Source organism: Rhinocladiella mackenziei, assembly GCF_000835555.1.
Source record: "Rhinocladiella mackenziei CBS 650.93 unplaced genomic scaffold supercont1.1, whole genome shotgun sequence".
NCBI lineage: Eukaryota > Fungi > Ascomycota > Eurotiomycetes > Chaetothyriales > Herpotrichiellaceae > Rhinocladiella > Rhinocladiella mackenziei.
Window position 1 is genome coordinate 4,579,281 of NW_013550604.1, and position 13,526 is coordinate 4,592,806.

General features: G+C 49.0%; 5 protein-coding genes across 5 annotated transcripts; 2 read left to right on the top strand and 3 right to left on the bottom strand.

Moving 5' to 3' along the window:
* Positions 1-180: 180 nt before the first annotated feature.
* On the top strand, positions 181-663 carry Z518_01612 (uncharacterized protein; the record flags this gene model as incomplete). Its single annotated transcript, XM_013422211.1, has 2 exons — positions 181-343; positions 392-663. The coding sequence occupies 2 exons, from the start codon at positions 181-183 to the stop codon at positions 661-663; spliced, it is 435 nt and encodes a 144-aa protein (XP_013277665.1).
* Positions 664-3,595: 2,932 nt separating this feature from the next.
* Positions 3,596-4,546, bottom strand: Z518_01613 (uncharacterized protein; the record flags this gene model as incomplete). Its single annotated transcript, XM_013422212.1, has 1 exon — positions 3,596-4,546. One exon carries the CDS (start codon positions 4,544-4,546, stop codon positions 3,596-3,598), a length of 951 nt encoding a protein of 316 aa, XP_013277666.1.
* Positions 4,547-5,083: 537 nt separating this feature from the next.
* On the bottom strand, positions 5,084-5,857 carry Z518_01614 (uncharacterized protein; the record flags this gene model as incomplete). Its single annotated transcript, XM_013422213.1, has 1 exon — positions 5,084-5,857. One exon carries the CDS (start codon positions 5,855-5,857, stop codon positions 5,084-5,086), a length of 774 nt encoding a protein of 257 aa, XP_013277667.1.
* A 923-nt stretch (positions 5,858-6,780) lies between these two features.
* Z518_01615 (uncharacterized protein) lies at positions 6,781-9,561 on the top strand (the record flags this gene model as incomplete). The annotated part of the gene is made up of 1 exon (XM_013422214.1): positions 6,781-9,561. The coding sequence occupies one exon, from the start codon at positions 6,781-6,783 to the stop codon at positions 9,559-9,561; it is 2,781 nt and encodes a 926-aa protein (XP_013277668.1).
* Positions 9,562-10,165: 604 nt separating this feature from the next.
* Z518_01616 (uncharacterized protein) lies at positions 10,166-12,149 on the bottom strand (the record flags this gene model as incomplete). Its single annotated transcript, XM_013422215.1, has 4 exons — positions 10,166-11,092; positions 11,143-11,514; positions 11,567-11,696; positions 11,782-12,149. The coding sequence occupies 4 exons, from the start codon at positions 12,147-12,149 to the stop codon at positions 10,166-10,168; spliced, it is 1,797 nt and encodes a 598-aa protein (XP_013277669.1).
* Positions 12,150-13,526: the final 1,377 nt, after the last annotated feature.

The window sequence follows — 13,526 nt, forward strand, 5'->3', positions numbered from 1 at the left end:
TGAGCCTCCTTTTTCCCACCAACGGGCCGTGTTTTCATTCGTCACTCGTTCCTAAGTACGTGTACCGACCACCTGAAAATTCACACCTCAAAACTTGAGAACCCATTGGATCATCGTCTCAAAAATTCCTCCAAAATACCAACACACCGAACCGAACTCCCGTCTACCTACCTCATGTCGATGCCGAGCCTAGCTTTCGAAATGCCCGACTATGCCAAAGTCACCAGGGAGCAGAGAGTATCATACATATCCTCCTTTGTTCGCTGGCTACAGTTGAAGAAATACCAATATGAGGTCACTTTCTCCCTGTATATGCTCACCCCCACCGAGAAGTTCATTTTCAGTGCGTTCAAGTCTGTACTTGGTCGTGCTAACGCTGACTGGCAACTAGACCTGATCCTCTTCATCCTCGTCTCTCTCCTCGTCACCGCAGCATCCCTCTACCTGCCCAACCATGTCGCCATCATTTACAATCGAATTTGGTACTACGTCCATGGCGAATTTGCCTATATGACCGCGGGAGCGCCCGCAGGTTCAGGATCAGTAGAAAAGGCTACATATGCGGCGGACGGATTGAGGCTGGCTTCAGAAGCTTTCAGATCGGTTTCTCCTACTGTACAGGCTGTGGGAGAATCGGCAAAATCCACCCTGAGAGAACTTTAGAGTCAGATTTCTCCCCCCGGCGTTGCGTCGTGGAGAGGCATATGCATTGTAAAGGCGTTTTAGGATTTCCAACTCTAGGCATGTGATCATCGAGAGATGTGGGCTCTTTGGACCATCGAATGTCATGAGAATGCAAACAAAATTTCGAGCGCGGGCGTCGAGGATTGATTTCGTTCGGGGTGTCGACCGTGTCCTCCGGTCATGGACGGAGCTGACAATTCGCGACTTGAGTGGACCTTTTTTTTTTTTTTTTTTTTTTAATTCGGTCTCCATGGTTTTCCGATCGTACGGCATGGAGTAGATGTGCTCTCTCCCCTTACATCTTGTCACCCAATTGATATGCCGTACAGCGCCGGATTCATTCCTATAACTTTTCTTTGGGTTGTTGTCGTTTCCCTTGTCAAATGTTTCGATGCAAATCCCGAGACTCCTTCGTCATGCAGAAGTGACATTGAATCGTTACACTGCGTGCATCTTTGGCGCCAGACAAAATCAAGCTGACTCCACCTCTTGTTCTTTTTGGCCTTTCTGCTCTCGAAGCGCCATCTGCAGCTGCCTCTGCCTTTCAAGTTCCTGGTTTCTTATATTCCTTTGAATCCGCTCAACTTCGGCCTTAATCTCTTCGCGCTCAAAGGGGATCTTGTGACTTTGTTCCTGCGTGGGCCAGAAGCCAGGGACACTGAAGCGGTTTTCGAGGTTCGTACCGAAGTAGTACATGTAACCGATGGGGAAGGAGAGGTAAAGACCGAACTGCACGTGAATAAAGAAGCATTAGAGAAAAGGGAATGGAGAAAGAGGACGGGGAGGGGAAGCGGGAATGGTACCTTGAAGATTTCAAGATTCGTCCCGCGGAGGGAGTGCAGGATGTATTTGAGAACCATCAATGCTGAAGCAATGCACAATACTGCAGAGAATGCACTGGGAAATGGTATTTTAGATCAAAATACTCTGTTAAATGAATTCTTTCAGCTTCGCAGCGGCGCACAGTGAGAGAGGAGTAGAGAATGGATGGGGTGACAAGATCTATTCAACCCTCGTGTTTACATAATGGACCAGAACTCACTCCACTTCTGGAACTGTCCGTGTCAAATCGTGTAAGTTTCGCCTCAGAAGAGTGAGGATCTGTTTCAGGACGGTGCCGTTGCATTCGTCTTCGAATATGTATAGTCTCGATCTCTTCGGGGTTTCTTTCCTACAGCTTCTCTTTGCTCAAGAACAAAAATTGAATCACAATCCTGGATTGAGTCAAATGCTTTCGATCTGCTCTATGCCTTACGACGCGCGTGTCTCAGCTACATATGGTTAACAGATTTGACCACAATTTTCGAAGTTTCAGCTCTATAGCACTTCGAGCCATATTGCCATCAGTCAATTGGAAAACCCGAGAACTAGTCAGCTTCGTCGTCGACGGCCATCGCCGTCGCGAATCTCTCAACTGTTTATGCACGCCTGCTATTCACGGCGTCATTCTCAATGGCTATTCGCCAAATTCGAATTCAGACGAGTCGTCTGGTTATTCAAGCAGCTTCACGATTTGTGAAGCATCCTCGATGAGCCCAGTCAAACGCCTCAGGCTGGGAGCGCCGTCAGTGCAATGAACTGAGTCAATAGCGTCTGGCCAAACGTTTATGCTTGGTCAAATTTGCCACCTATAGAGACAAGCCGCCCCTTGACTATCTCATTGACGAAGTCCTTGACCCATGTCCTCAGATATGGCTCCAACTATCTATGAAGTATTATACAGGACAAATTGGAGCTAGTCAATGACCGCTGTACACCAAGTCATTCGTGAGATGATCAGCATTGGCTATAGCAAAATCTTCCCACAAGAGGGGCAAAGGTTTGTCATGCAACAATTGATATATTGATGCAACCATCAGGATCTTTGATGTCGATTCTTTACAATCTCGGGTTCACATGGATGAGGATGAGACTTATAGGCATCATCCGATCAGGAGGCACGATTTCGCGCCCGAATTCAACATGGAGGAGGAAGCTCGGCATACTCTACGAAAAGTTCATGGTCATAATCAATGCCCAGAAAAGAACAGTCAAGAACTCTTTATCACAAAAGTAGAAATCGTCCGCCACATCGCAGAGAAATTTCTACAAATGCTTTCGGGGCTACAGCTTACACCAATGTCCGTTGTGTCCTAACCACATTTCAACAAGGAACCACATATATCCATATTCATCTCGCCGATGGCACCTGCCACTTTGTTCGACACATCAGCCTCGCAATTCCCAGTTGAGTGGGGGAGAAAAGATATGGACAATATCCATTTTGCTTTGCCATATCTCCGTCGTTGATCAAAATCTTGCAGCACACCAAACGCGCCATACCCCGGCATTCGAAGTTCGATAAGCTGCTATTTCACCTTGCTTGATCACTAGAGACATAGGCCTCTGCGAGTGAGGTATCGCTCGGCCTGACTGACTGTTAGAAACAGGAAACAGGAAACAGGCCGGGCTAGCAGCGCTACCAAGGGTCGACTACGATCTACCACGACCTTGTTCTGGACATTAATTCACAAATATATCGGCCAGTCAGTCTTTGCAGAAACGAGAATGGTTCACAAAGAAATCAGTTGTAACCTCTGCGATCACATTGCGAAACTCAAGGATGATATGTGGAAACCCATTCACTTTCCATGGCACTATGATACGGTATTGATACATACACGGGGAGGTTTGCGACTGAGCAAAAGCCGAAGATGCACAAGGATACCGAGTATGGGAAGACTACTATAGCAACTACGCTGTTTGCTATGCAGGATGGATTCCCTATTTATATATTTCTGTCCCGTTTTGATACACTCTTGGAGTTTTCCAGCTTCGATGAACCATCCTACTCGGGGTACGCCTCTCTGCACCATGTGACCTTCATGTTATAAGTTTCCTACGAGCAAGTCCGGCCTCAGGGCGAGGTTCGTTATATCTTTCCAGGCCAAAACTTGTCCTTCTTCTTCGCCTCTTCTTCCCACGCAAAGTCATGCGCAAACACCACCTCGACCTCTGCCGCCGGCGCTTCCCCATTCACCTTAATCCCATCTTTCGAGACAGCATACAATCGAGCTAGCGTTTCCTTCGATTTTGGTATGTCAACGTGCATGCAGCATTGTCTACCCGTCTCGTCCGCCCAAGTAGCAATCTCTCTCTCCCCCGTCAATAATCGAACGTCATGGCAGGCGTCTCCTGCAAGATAGACAAATTTGGACGTATCATTCGAGACTTTGCAGAGCAGGTTGATATGGCCAGGGAGATGGCCCGGTGCATTAATGATGTAGACAGTTCTGTCTCCAAAGAAGTCGATCGCCTCTGGAAATGAAGCCAGAGGTTCCCAAGCAAATTGTGCTCCATTTTGTTCCTGGCCATTGAGCTTCTCAGGAGGTGATAGCTCTATCGTCCGCTCCAGGGGAAGTAAATCTGATTCAAAGACCATGTGTTTGCCCAGGTTAAGCTGCGTTTTGCCCGCGAGAAGATCGATGGCACCATTGCCAACGATGAACTTCGTCCTCTCGTTTGAAAAGTCACGAGGAAATCCAACGTGATCATAGTGGACGTGGCTGAATATCACGTAGTCGATATCGTCGACTCCCAGCCCTCCTGCGGCGAGTGAGGCGACAACGTCTGGTTCTGTGTCGATCGGCCCACGGCTGGCGAGATGGTCCCGTAGTGCTGATGGATACAAGTTGAGATCTCGTCGCATACCCAGATCAAAGACAATTCGCGACAATTTTCTACCAGCACCGTCCTGATGCTGGATAAGGAAAGATAGTGAGGGGACGGTCCGTTTGGCCACTGGATCAGCTGGGACAATAAAAAATCGTTCGGGAATGGTAAGATGGCCAGCATTCAGAGCATGGACTGACACTGTAGCCATGTTTGCCGCGATATTCTGTCAAACCACAAGGCCGCGAGGGAGCTGTTGCAAGGCTAGCTGTCGTGGCAGCAGGATGGGTTCTTTGGGAGCGCTTTGGGATTGTAGCTCTTTCCTTTGCAGTGCATCAGCCGACGTCTCTCGTCTTTTGGCTCAAAAGGTTTCAAAACAAGCGATCAGTTCATGTTTGCGTGGTACACGAGTTATATTGTCATTGATTTATCAACCGATGAGACGCCTTCCCCGCACAAATCGAATACACCCAACACGAGTAGAGTGAGGGGGTGGTACAAGGTCCAGAGTTCATGGGACACGTCCCTTGCCGAGATCTTTGGAGCTCGAAGATGTATACCCCTAGGTAAATGGTCTTCGCCCTGGTGAAGAGACGTCGTGGGGTAACCATTGCTCGGTTCGTCGTCGAGCCGCGACATTTGCGTGGTACTGTCTCGTTCTTCCAAATAGAGCTTCATGATCAGGCATGATCAGCCCGAGAACCCAAATTCTCAACCTCGCTTAGATTCTAGCTCTAGGACCGATGCATCACCCTAATTTTTGTCTGTTGCGGTGCTTATTTGCAACGCTAGGTGGTACAAATTGTAAAGCTGACATGGATACCTCCAGACTATTCATGGTATTATCCGAGACAGTCTTGCTGGATTTGAGATTGGTATTTTCAACTTCCCTTTGAGCTCGGTCGGACGACTCTTCATTCCTTGCTTTCGGTGGGACAGTGACAGGGACCTGCGGATTAGATTTCAGTTCTGTTCGAGACACTCGTCTTGGATGTCTGTCTGAGGCAGCTTGATCGGCAGTAATAGACACCCTTCGACGACGGCTTTCTTGAAGCATGGAAGTTGACTTGTCAATGCCAGTATCGACGACTCGAAAATTGTAGATCTTGGGGAAAGAATGCTTGTCTATCAGATGTAACCGTCTCTTTTGTGGCGTAGAACACAGCCTGTCACAATCTTCCACAAAGCAGGCAAATGTTTTCTCACCTTTGGCTTGCAGGGTTTCACGAAACGTGTTGTGGTTCTCATCGATATGTAAGGCTAGGAGGTGGGTAGTAGGGAAGTTTTTGCCGCATGCAGAACATCGATTCGCATGATGTTGGGCATAATGAAGCTCGAAGTCTTCAACAGAAACAAAGTCAAGGACGTCTCGATGGGGCGGAAGGGAGCACTGTATGGCAACCCTTGGAGGAGAGGTCTCGGTCATATTGAGCTTTGCGGGACGCGGTGATTCGAAATCTTCTTCCCCGGAGGCTCCTCCGTCAGAAGTGCAAATTGACGAGTCGCGTGAACGCTTGGCCATGGCGGCGCGTAAGTTGGCAGTAAGAGGTACAGGTATCTAGGGTTCGATCAGCCTACTCACATAGATCTATGCCTGCTGCGGGTTCAGTCCTGCAGGGTGAAGGATGTGGAAAGACCAAGACAAGGAGGATGGAGTTTTCTACACTGGAGAATATGATTGCCGAGAGTCAGGACGTGATGGCGAGACTGACGGTGATGACCAATAGCAAGGACCAGGCTACGAGATGTCGAAGGGTCAAGGTAGGGAACTGGAGGGGAGTGGCAACTAATGAGAGGCCTAAGAAGAAAGAGCCGAATGCCTGCACGATGCCTACGCAGTAACCAAACAGGGCCATGGCCGTCACTGGGCGGCCCTGTTCTCCTTCTGATTGGGCGGGTGGCGCCCTCTGGCCATCAACTGACCGTGGTCCTCCCTGTCGCTCATCTGTGCTTCAGGAGTTCTCAGCAGATGGTTACACCAGCCAGCAGCCAGTGGCACAACCTTTTCCACCTTGTCGGTCTTCATCCTTGTGTTTCAGATTCGCCCACACATGTTGCAGAACTTCTTTATGACAGCGACATCAAGCATCCTAAGCGATACAGAGCCGCCCGACTCGTCATCCTTTGAGCTCGTCGGGTTCTCTGTCTTACGCAGCCTCATTTCTTTTGAATACTTCTCCTGACCCTATTGCACTTTACACGCTACAATTTCCAGGGACCAAGCCTACTTTCAGTTCCTTTTTGTCTTCCACGGGTTTTCATTTCTGCTCTCCCGATTGCCTTGCCCCAGATTCCCGATCTGGGCTGTGGGCTGTTCGGTGATTCTCTGTGTGTTGGCGACCACAACCATTTCCTTTGAAATGCCAGCTCTTTGAAAACAGGAGGAACACACCCTCTGTTCTCTACAAATCGCCGCGGAATGGGTAGCAGAGAGCTGACATGATCATGTTGGCCTCTAAGCCGCCATATGTACCCAGCATCCCCACCGCTCAGCAGATACCCATTCGCAATTTCTCCGAAGGGTCTCAGAGAATACAAATGTCTTCAATGGCTCTTCAAGATGGGCTGTTCTCCTCTCCAACCGACTCCGAATTCTCCGATGTATATGACGGGCTGGACTCGATTCGAGCATGGGATGAGAAAAAAGTTGGGGAATGGCTACACTCTATTCGGTTTGGACAATATGAATCTCTTTTCAAGGCCAACAATTTTACTGGTGAAAGTTTATTGGAATGTGATCAGAAAATTCTGTCTGAAATGGGGATCAAGAAGATTGGCGATCGAGTCCGACTCAATGTCGCGATAAAACAGCTTCGGAACAAGTCATCCTTGTTGCGGGCCAGGAGAAATAGAGATTCTCTAGCCATCCTCGATGGTTTTGCCGGCACCCCTTCATCCTCTGATTCACCTCGCACCCATGGCTCCAAATCACACACCGGAAGCGGGAGGCGATTTTCTCGCCAACTAGATCCTTCTGCGCTACAAAATTTCAATTCCGCCAGCACTGGTTTCAAAGTTGGCTCCAGACCAAGTTCGCCGTTGGCTGATGCACATAGTGCCGGCTTGAGAGCCCATCGCTATGCTACCAGCCCAATGGACAATGGGCGGAACAACCAAAGCGCAGGCTATTTTAGCCAGCCAGGCTCAGCAAATTCCACGTCTGGAAGACGGCCTGAAACTCCGCAGTTGGCGAATCAAACCACTCGAGCTGCTCATTTGCGACAGAACTCGAGTATCGATGGGTTGACTCCCGGTGGACTGCCTACTGGATCTCCCGTCATCAAAATTATTCACAATGGAGGACAAACCAAGGTTGTCAATATCAAGTTCTGCAAAACTGCAGACGATGTCACTTCAACCGTACTGAAAAAGTTGCTTCTTCCAGAGACGCATTTTCGGAATTATTGTTTTTATGTGCTCAATGGCCTTGAGCCTGATCTTGCCAATTGTCGTCGAGTCAGTGACAGTGAGCTTATGAAGATTTGCAACGAATCGACCAGGTCCGAGAGAAATCGGTTGATATTAAGAAAAATCAATGATGGTCCTCCGGATCTAGAAGAAATTCGCAAGGCTGCAAAGATCGCGGCCGATGAATCACAAATCTTGCATAACAACGCATTGAGCACGAACAACATGCGTAACCAGATCAAGCTTCAAAAGCTGACGGGTGAATCCTGGCATCACATCCAAGGTCCCATGTCGCCTGTCACCACCACTGATCGAAATCGCAACATCCTAGCTACAGCGGATGAATTTGACCGACAAGAAGCACAACAGCACCTCAGAGTTCCAAGCAATCAAAGTTCCAAACTGCGGTCATTCTTTGGCGCTCGACCTCCAAGCGAAATGATTGTACAGGAACTAACATCCTATTTCCCGGCTCATCAACGTGAAGACATTGAAAAGACAATGAGAATGTCAGTACGGCGATCGCAACGGATGAGTCGAGCGGCAAGTCGATTGAGTGTCATGAGTAATGCGAGCTATGCTTCGAGTATGAAAGATGCCCCTCCGGTACCTAGTATTCCTAGCATTGCCGATTCCTGGCTCGCTCAAAGCGGAACAGGTTCTCGAGTTCCCACGACAAGGCCCTTATCGGTGGTCTCGGGCCGATTTAATCTCAACAACTCATCATTCAGAGATTCCATTGCATCCTCAACCCTTCATCCGTTGCAGGAAGAGTCTCCCCTTGAGCCGAATCGGAAGTCCTATGTCTCCTTTGATAGCGGCTCTGACACAGCAAATCAAAGTGAAGCAGCGAGAATCAGTTACATTGATGAAAGTCCTGGCGGGTTGGGAGTTGAAAACTTCAATGAACGATTGTCGGTCATTGTTGCTGAAGACGGAGAAGAAGAGGATCAAGCATTGAATTCGTTCCTCAAAGGAAACAGCTTCGATAAGAGCAACTGGATGAAAGGTGATTTGATCGGCGAGGGTTCATTTGGCAGTGTCTATCTTGCTTTGCATGCTGTCACTGGTGAACTTATGGCCGTCAAACAAGTTGAACTACCCAACGTTACCAAGGGCACAGAAGGTGACAAGAAGAAATCAGCAATGATTGCAGCACTCAAACAAGAAATCAACCTATTGCAGGGATTACGCCATCCTCACATTGTACAATATTTGGGTACATCATCCGATGAAGACCATCTCAATATTTTCCTCGAATATGTTGCTGGTGGTTCCATTGCTGGTATGCTCAAACAGTACAATACCTTCCAGGAACCGTTGGTACGAAATTTTACGCGGCAAATTCTTGAAGGCCTCTCATATCTACACGCACGAAACATCATCCATCGAGATATCAAGGGAGCAAATATCCTCGTCGACAACCGCGGTGCGGTCAAGATTTCGGATTTCGGTGTGTCCAAGAAAACCAACTTCAACGGCATGAATGCCGCTCCTGGCACACGCACCTCCTTGCAAGGTAGTGTCTTCTGGATGGCACCTGAAGTGGTTCGACAGAGTGGACAATCGATCAAATCCGACATCTGGTCCGTTGGATGCTTGGTCGTCGAGATGTTCACGGGCTCGCGACCTTTTCCTTCCATGACGACCTTGCAGACGCTGTTTGCCGTGGGAAGCAACAATGAAAAGCCAACGATTCCGGAATCCGCGAGCGAGGATGCAAAGAAGTTCATGAACAAGACCTTCGAAGTCGATCATGAGAAGAGACCTGGTGCCGATGTGTTGCTTAGAGAGAAGTTCCTGCTTCCTATGGCTTGAGATCTGGAGAGTCGGGAATGGGGACGAAAGTCGATCTGACACAGCATCAGATGGGGTGGCCTCGGTGACAACTGGCACAGAACGAGAATTTCCTGCATGACGCATGGGCGAGGGCAACGAAAGTGTGCATATTGAATGAAGCTGTCATGGAAGTATTGGTGCTGGTAGGTGGGTGGCGACGGGAAAGGTGGTTGATCGTCTTACCCCTAGTGTATTATAGCTGTATTCAATTGCATTCAGCATCGTTGACGAAATTTAAGTCTCTTGAGTCCTCGTCCGTCTATTCTGATCTGTCCGTTATACGGTAAAGTCCTGGACACCTTCCTGGGGGTTACTGGTATGGAAAACGGGCACAGGCGAATAGTATTCTTTGAATTCAGGGGCATCCATTCCAGAAGATATCGTTGCCTTGATGACGGAAAGGAGAATATTCAATATCTCGTTTTCAATTCGTTTGCTTGTATTCTCTACCAAGATTCGCAGCTCGAGACGCAGTCAAGGAAGTCGATACATGCTTTTTCCTTTTCGTAACGCCGAACATTCTATCTCGTACGGTCTTGGGAAGCACAACCCACGATCTCGCTCTCCTGCACGAGACGATCTTTTACGACATATCCATGGACTGAATCTCAGCCTGCATCGTAGGTGGAGGCGGCGGCTGAGGAGGAGTTTGTGCAGTTCCCCCTGTTTCGACATTCTTGACTCCATTCGGAAGACCTTGTGCACCACTCGTCACCTTGGTTCGCGGAACAACGTCAATGGTGTCCATCATGGTAGTATCCGTCAGTGCTGCAGGTGCTTGACATGCGGTTTCCGACTGTATCGACCGAATGATGGAGTTGCGATTCGTAATCTGCTGATGAGCAGATTGTCGTTCTGTCCCCAGCGACGTCTTGCCTTTCCGATATCTCAGCTGTACCACGAGGCTCTCTTGAGTATTGTCATCTTCCACCAACTCGTCGGCTTCGAGTCCTTCGTCGCTCATTTCCTCATCCTCGTCGTCATCTTCGTCCTCGGCATTAAAGTCCGGCTCAGATTCATCTGGTTCGTCCTCGTTCCCACTCCATTCCTTTCCAGAGGATTGGGCTTCGTCACTGTCCGAATCCATGCCATCTGTGTATCTCACTCTCGTGATTTTGACATGTCTACCTGATCTCGAAATTCGTGTTCCGCGTCCGTTGGGGAGGGTAGAAGGCATGTCGTCACTAGTTTCTGTGAAATGACCTTCTCCTGCCGCCCTTTCTAGTTCTTTGCGCTGATCAATCAGCATGCTCTCACCATATACTCCGCCAATCCGGGACTTGACCTGCCTTCCACTTGCGGTGACGGTAGGTCCATGCTCGAGTGGGGTGGAACTTCCCGAAATTCTTGTGGAACGCTTGCTAGACAGCCCATCAGATCCGTACTCTTCGTCCGAAAATGTGTATTTCATTCTCTTGCCCCGAGTCCGTCCTTCATATAGAGAAAATCCTGGTTCGGGTCGAGCGAAGGCAGCTTTCCGAGCGAGACGGTAGTCGCGGCGTTTGCGCTTCTAGAGCCATGTCAGATAGAATGCGCGACTTGAATCAGGGCTTCACATACCTCTTCACCAGCCTCAAATCTTGGAATTGCTGACCTCAACTTGTCACTGATCACCTTCGAATTCGATGTGTGCTCTTCACTGAATTTGTCTGCCAATGTATGGACGTCTTGAATGGATCCGGCAACACTGAACCAACTATTTGTTTTGGCCGTTTTCCCATCATTTTCTCTATAGATTCGGAAATAGGAATCGTCCAGGCCTTCAATGAGCCAGTATTTTCGTCGGTATTGATCTGAAAACCACGGTTGAACGCTTCGTGGTTGGTTGCGGTCGTCGTCCCGGCGTGACTGTTTATACGACTCTTTGATGAGTCCCTGCACGGTTTCCGAGGAGTTGAGTGACCAAAGAACGAGAGCTCTGAGAAGATTTAACTAGGACGTCGGTCAATTAAAACGCGTAAATGCAAAACGGCGGGCTGCGTACTCGTTCCTCGGGTGTCATGTTATTGAAATTCTTGCCACCATGGATCGGATTGACGCCTTTCCACACACTTGGCCACTGATTCTGGTTTGCAGATATTGCGTCTTCAAGGGCCCTGCCATAGTGTCCACGCCTGTAAAGTGTGTTAGGCAAATTTCTCCTTCGCGGCATGATTCCACAATTGCTTGGTGTCATTGTGCAGGACAGGGGAAACTAACTCGACATCCTTCTTCCTATTCAACACCAGACCCAATAACGCACATAAAAGTCTTTCCACCTGTTCGTCGGGGAGTTCACCAGAGACCCCTCTTTCAATGTCTTGTGGACCATACTGCGGCACGGACTTGGGAAACGCGTCGCTAAATCGACTTCTGAACATAACAATAAAAGCAATTGCATCATTGTCGGCTAATGTATATTCGTGGGGAGGTGAAGGGGCGCGTTTGGGGGGTTCTGGGGTGGCTTCAGGCTTGGGCGCAGGCTTGAAATAACGGTCCAAGCCCATAGGCTTCGTCATTTTCCGCACCATTTCCTCATCATCAGTGGATGGTGCCGAGGACAATGAAGAAGAGTCCGAGTCAGCCATTGTTGGTAGTTAAGAAGAATGGTACGCGGTATGTCGGGAAAGACACAGCGGGAAGTACGTGGTGTCAAGGCGGGAGCATAGAAAATGAGGTTTGGGAATTTTAGAGTCAGGCCGAAGGCGGTCTGCTGCCAGTGGTCAAAGAGCTAAAGTCACATTGGCGCTCTCGAAGCTACGCGTTGAAAGCTCGACCAATGATGCCATCTAAATTTCCAGCTCCAGGGGCTGCCATTTCTGGTCCTCCACTGTATTTGCAGCAGCCTCTCCTGACAATATAAAAACCGAGCACACAATTGAACGGTCCATCATTTCTTTGACGTGTTAACACCAAAACGGGGTCGCTGCCCGTGGGAAAATTGTTGAAACCACGACTGCGCGCAGCCCAAGCTGTTGAGGCGTGCCAAGCATGAACATCTGCCCCTTCATGTTGTCAACGTGGCCGCTTGTCTGTCGGTGCCACAATCCTCCATCATGGACCTTTGCAGAGGGCCATTAGTCCGGTCGCTTTTGAAGATGGGCGCCTGTGACAATGTCGTGCAACATCATACCTTGAATTCGGGTCGAAAGGTTTGCACTTCCCTAGGCCGCGGGCTTCTCCGCACCATTTCTCAACGCTGGCTTATTGAGAACTGAAATTTCAGCGTATGTCATCCGTCGGTAGACACTGAATCGCGACCGTGTCTGGGTCTTGTCGTCTGGTAATTTGTGACCTCGCTGACTTCAAAATTTGTTGGCTCGGATACTGGACTTGTTGAGCAGCCTCCGGGGGGGAAAAGAGAGAGGGAGAGATGCCTGCTAGCAGGTGTCGAAAAAGACTGCGAATCAGAGCCTCTGTTCCAATAAAAGTCGCTTTCCATGAGCAGAGAGATTCAGTGCGCATGCTGGCGAGTAGCATAGTTGTTGCCAGAGATCGGCAACTTTTGGACCTGCGGCTGTCAAGAGTTTCGGCTCTATCGGTTTCAGGGCAACCTCCTTATATTTCAACGAATCTGTAAACAGACTGCCAAAGTAGCGTCGAATTTGTATGATGCCGGCACTATCAATACCAATTTGATGCTTGATCGAATGCCCCATTGGCCAAGCCGTTGCAAGGATTTTTGCGAGACTCCAATTCTGTCCGGGCATTTCGTCAACTCTGGTAGCTCGAGTCACTTACGATGCATTCCATAGAGTATTCCGGGCTGTTATAAACTGCAAATGGAACAGAAATGAAATGAGATAGCGGGTGCCACTTGATAATGTGTGCTTGATCCTGGTTTCATCAAGGGCTGGGGGGAAAGTCAGCATTGCAAGGCCAGATATGTTTCATCGAGCCCCACTGACGTCCCAAATGCCCTGCAAACAGGAACAATCCGATAGGATCGAGGGGATAGAGCGCAG